The sequence below is a fragment of the Drosophila miranda genome, chromosome XR, assembly GCF_003369915.1.
Source record: "Drosophila miranda strain MSH22 chromosome XR, D.miranda_PacBio2.1, whole genome shotgun sequence".
Taxonomy (NCBI): Eukaryota; Metazoa; Arthropoda; class Insecta; order Diptera; family Drosophilidae; genus Drosophila; species Drosophila miranda.
This window is the reverse complement of record NC_046674.1, coordinates 6,908,738-6,913,198: the sequence shown is the minus strand read 5'-3', so window position 1 is coordinate 6,913,198 and position 4,461 is coordinate 6,908,738. Positions and strand designations below refer to the sequence as shown.

The window sequence follows — 4,461 nt, the reverse complement described above, 5'->3', positions numbered from 1 at the left end:
AAAATAAAAATGTTATTTTTGAAATATAAAGAAAAAAAAAGGAAAAAAAAACATATATTGAATACAAAGTACAATCTGGAGCTGTGGAATTTGGCTGCAGGGAGTACCCAGCCTACCCATCATTCCCCACTCGATCCCCACTCGAAAGAGTCCTGTAAGCCCCATAATATTTTTAAATATTTCAAACATTATTTTTTCTAGGTGCAGGCGATACAAATTTATACGATATATATTTTATGTTTTCTTTTCTTTTTTGTTGGGGGTTTTACCATCTGGAGGCCTACATTTTGGTGTCTATTTTGGTAAAAAAAAAAGAAACTAGTAGCCTCCAGAGCAGACCCTTAGCAGATCCTGGCAGGAATACCCGCATTAAGTCATGGGTTTTTTCTTCAATCGTCTGCCATGTCCCCGACAATGGTGGCAGGGAGGGCTGGGAGTGGTGGTGCCCCTCCCCCTCCCCCACCCCCTGCGACTGCCACTACCGCTGCACTAAAAGGCAGGCCGTTGTGGGTGGCCGAGGCCCAGCTGCGACGCGGCAGAATCCTTCCGAAATTGAAGTACTTTTGCCTCAGCTTATCCTTGATCTCGTCCTCGTTCATGATGGCACTGGCCTCGCGAAAGTTGAGGAAAATGCGGCCCTTCTCGTCCGTTTTGATGGGCAGTATCTCCGTGCAGACGTTGCGGGCCTTCAGAAGGAAGCCCTCTTCGTCGCCATCCTCCTGCTCCATTGCGGCGGGGGCCAGCGGGGAGTCCCCTTCGAGGATGAGATGATCCACAGCCACGCTGTCCAGCCGCGAGTCCATCGACAGGGAGCGCGGTGGCTTGCTGGCTGCTGTGCCCGTCGCCGGATGATTCTTCTTTTTGCGCAGGCAAAAGGGATCCCGATCGCTGGCCTTCACGTACTGGACGATGGGACGATTCACACCCCACTTGGGGCGATCGTCCATCTTGTCCCTGTCCTTGCTGTTGTGGCTCTTCTTGAGGCACTTTTCCTTGTCCTTGTCCTTGCTCTTGGCCTTGAAGGTGGTCGTGGTTGTGGTCGTTGTTGTGGTTGTCGTCTCGTGATCCTTTTCCGCCTCGGCCGACGCCGACGCGGAGGATTCCTTGGGCGACTGTGTCTGCGTCTTCGAGGTCTGTGTGGTGGTCGTGGTGGACACCTCTCGCTTGAGCAGCACCTTGTAGAAGTTGTCGTGGAACAGACACAGATCGCAGTTCAACGGGAGCTCCGTTTGGGTCTCCACATCGCTGCTTCCAGCTGCTGCTGCAGCAGATCCTTCTCCTCCTGCTCCTCCTGCCAGTCGCTGGGGGAGTGGAATGAGTGCCAGCTTGTCGCTGTGTGCCACATCCACCTCCAGGGAATCGGGCGAGAAGCACCCGCCACTGACCAGACCCGATCGGGCTGTTGTGAGAGTCTCCTCCTCCTCGGGATCTCCCTCGCCCTCGCCCTCTTCCTCCTCCTTCTCCGCCTGATAGCCGTCCTCCGTGTAGATAGAGGTGTCTGTTCTTTGGGTCATTGTGGCCTTCGAATAGGTCTGCTCCACGGCGGAGGAGGAGGCTGCCGATGGTGACATTTGCATGTGCATCTGCTGCATCTGCGGCATCTGCGGCATCTGTTGGGGGGGCTGCATCAAGTACGTGGCTATCTGCAGATTCCCAATGGCATTCTGCAGCCCAAAAATGTCGCTGGTGACGGGCAGGGGAATGAGGGTGGCCGGCTGCATCAGGAGTGCCAGATTATCCTTAACCTCCCTGGCCTCCTTGGCCTCCTCGCCCTTCGGCTGTTTGATGGGTTTCGTGACGGTCCGTCGCAGATTGATGGGCGTTCCAATCAGCACTTTTTCCTCTGCCATAACGGGGGCGGCTGCTGCCGCTGCCACTGGCGGTGCCCCACGTGGTGTATGGGTTGCCTCCTCCTCTTCCTCCTCCACAGACTGTACTCGCAGCAGTTCGCCCTCCTGCGGGCCATCCTTGTGCTCCTTTTGTGGCTGTGGCTGTGGCTTCTTGCGCTTCTGTTGCTTCTCCATTTGGGCCGCCACCTCGGCCTTGGCGATGGCGTCCAGCATCGCCTGCTGCTTCTTCTGCTGCGCCTCCTCCCGCTCCAGCTGCTGCCGGCGCTCGTACTCCGCCCGCTCCTGGTCCATTTGCTTCTGGCGCCGCAGGCGCTCCTCCTCGATCTGCTCCTCCTGGCGATGGCGCTCCAGCTCCCATTTCCTGATCATTTCCCGCTCGTGGAGCTGCTTCTTGATGGCATTGTGATACTCCGAGGCCTTCCGTCGCTTGTCCATGCGCTCGGCCAGCGTCTGGGCGTCCAGGGGGGCGTTCTGTCCCCTCAAATACGTGGAGGACGACTGCATCGACTGGACGTCGTCCTCGCTGCCATCCTTAAGATCGTGCATGCCACGATTTAGCCAGCCAGGCGGCGGTGGCATCTGCATTGTCTGCTGCATCGTCTGCTGCTGATTGGCCCATCGGGCACGCTCTCGCTCTCTCTCGTGCTGCTCGTGGATGTAGTAGTCGCTGCCGCTGCCCCCAGCGCCGCCGCCGCCGCCCTGGATCTGCACTTGGTAGGTATTCGAGGTGGACACATCCCGGCTGATGCTCATGTTGGAGGAGCTCGGCGGTGCGGCCATGTAGCAGCAGCTGTTGGAAGGCAAAGAAATATATATATCGCACATCAGGGCCCCGAGGACTCGTTTACTCACCCGTCGGCCAGGTAGCCATCGTTCGCCAGCGGCTCGAAGCCCTGTCCTGCCACACGTCGTCCCTTGGTGGCATATGCATTCGCCTTGCCACCACCGAGGGGCACCAGTGGGGCCGCCCCACCCCCACCCTGTATCGATCGGCGGAGGCGACGACCCACACCCGCCTCCCTCTCCTCCACGACACTGGCACTGCCCACCCCACTAATGCTCTCAATCTGGCTTGCACCGTCGTTGAACCAAATGTCGGGCGTGTGTGTGTTGTTGTTGTTGTTCTTGGGGGGCGTGTTGTCGCTCAGATACCCGGAGGTGTCCTCTTCCTGGCAACCGATGCCTGGAGCAGCTCCAGGATTATTGTTTTGATTGTTGGATCGATGGGCATGGCCTGGCCCGTTGCCAGGATCAATGTCATTTGGTTTGCCATTCGGCAACGGAATGTTGTTGTTGTTCCCGTTACCAGGTTGATTGGCCGCCTTTTCCTGATGCCTCACCCCCCTCTGCCATCGAATCGAAGGTAAACTGGGACTCCTCAGACGTTGCTGTTGCTGTTGTTGTTGCTGTGGCAGATACCCCTGCTGTTGCAAATGGTATCCCTGCTGCTGCTGCTGCTGCGGCTGGGCATGTTGCATCCTTCCCTTGGCCGTCTGCAGGGATGTGGGCGGCATCATTTCCACATACCGAGCCGGTGCCATCTGCATCTGCCGCATGCTGGTCATCCCAGGGGCATAGCTGCCCCTTCTGGTGCGCCTGTACAGGGACTCCTCATCGTCCTCAAAGTCTGCATCGGCATCCGCATCGAGATCTTCGATATAGCGCTCCAATTGATTCAGATATCCTCCGTTCTCGCGATAGTCCGCTGCCGGTGGCGGTGCCGGTGCTGGTGCTGGTGCCAGTGCCTGTGCCTGTCGCAGGATCAAGGGCATATCCTGCTGCTGCTGCTGCTGCTGCTGCTGGGGCGGTAATCGTCGTCGTTGTCTCGTCGACTGGCTGGATGTCTGATTCGATGTCGAGGTCTGACTCAGATCCAGATTCGAGTAGTAGGTGCGTATCGAGGTGCGTTCGATCTTGTGGTGCGATGTGTGCTGATGATGGTACATCTCATCCATGCGTGCGATTTCCTCTGCAAAGGACAAGGGACACGGATATAGATACACACAGGACACACACTCTTTGAGCCCCTACCTCTCTCCTTGGCCCATTGCTGCTTCTTCAGGTCCAACAGCCTATGCGTTTGCCTCGATTCCGGACCCGTAATCATGTCTCTTGCCCTCTCTCCGGTTGTTGCTGGTCTTTGGGTTCAGTTCATGGCTCAGAGGTCAGCTTTTTCAACCACTCCAAGGCTACTGCTGGCCGCACACTGAAATTCCTTTGGGGCTGCACAGGTTTTCGGTTTGTTTTGCATTGGAATGCCCTCGGCCAGCCGTTGTCCTGGCAACAAACAAAGCCACGTTTTTCCCTTTGAATTGGGGGGGAGTGGGGTGGGGGGCTTTGGGGGCTTTGGGGGGCTGGCGGCTCTGTCAGTGGGTTACTGCTGCAGTTGGGTGGCAACAATCGCGTGTGCCTTGTCTATTCTCAAAGTAAATTAAAAGAACATTTCGTCCAAAAACAAGGAAGAAGTTGCTGCTTGGGGGGGGGGGGGGGGGGCGGGGGGGCTTAGAGCACATCAACCCGTTTATCGATTTCCTCCACCAATTATCGCTGCAAGAGGGGCATGGGGGGTGGCTTGGGGGGTGGGTGCAACAAGTCTAACCTCCTGGCCATT

At 56.9% G+C, this 4,461-nt stretch overlaps 1 protein-coding gene across 1 annotated transcript; it reads right to left on the bottom strand.

Annotated features, from left to right (window-relative positions):
- Positions 1–264: 264 nt before the first annotated feature.
- Positions 265–4,077, bottom strand: LOC108165414. Its single transcript, XM_033386176.1, has 3 exons — positions 3,882–4,077; positions 2,703–3,819; positions 265–2,640 (listed from the first exon to the last, which is right to left on the bottom strand). The coding sequence occupies exons 1-3, from the start codon at positions 3,955–3,957 to the stop codon at positions 390–392; spliced, it is 3,444 nt and encodes a 1,147-aa protein (XP_033242067.1). The 5' UTR covers positions 3,958–4,077; the 3' UTR covers positions 265–389.
- Positions 4,078–4,461: the final 384 nt, after the last annotated feature.

Coding starts and splice junctions, on each gene's coding strand:
- LOC108165414 (XM_033386176.1), bottom strand. CDS start 3,957: ATGATTACGGGTCCGGAATCGAGGCAAACGCATAGGCTGTTGGACCTG. Junction 3,820..3,881: donor GCAATGGGCCAAGGAGAGAG/GTAGGGGCTCAA, acceptor TGTCCTTTGCAG/AGGAAATCGCACGCATGGAT. Junction 2,641..2,702: donor GATGGCTACCTGGCCGACGG/GTGAGTAAACGA, acceptor GCCTTCCAACAG/CTGCTGCTACATGGCCGCAC.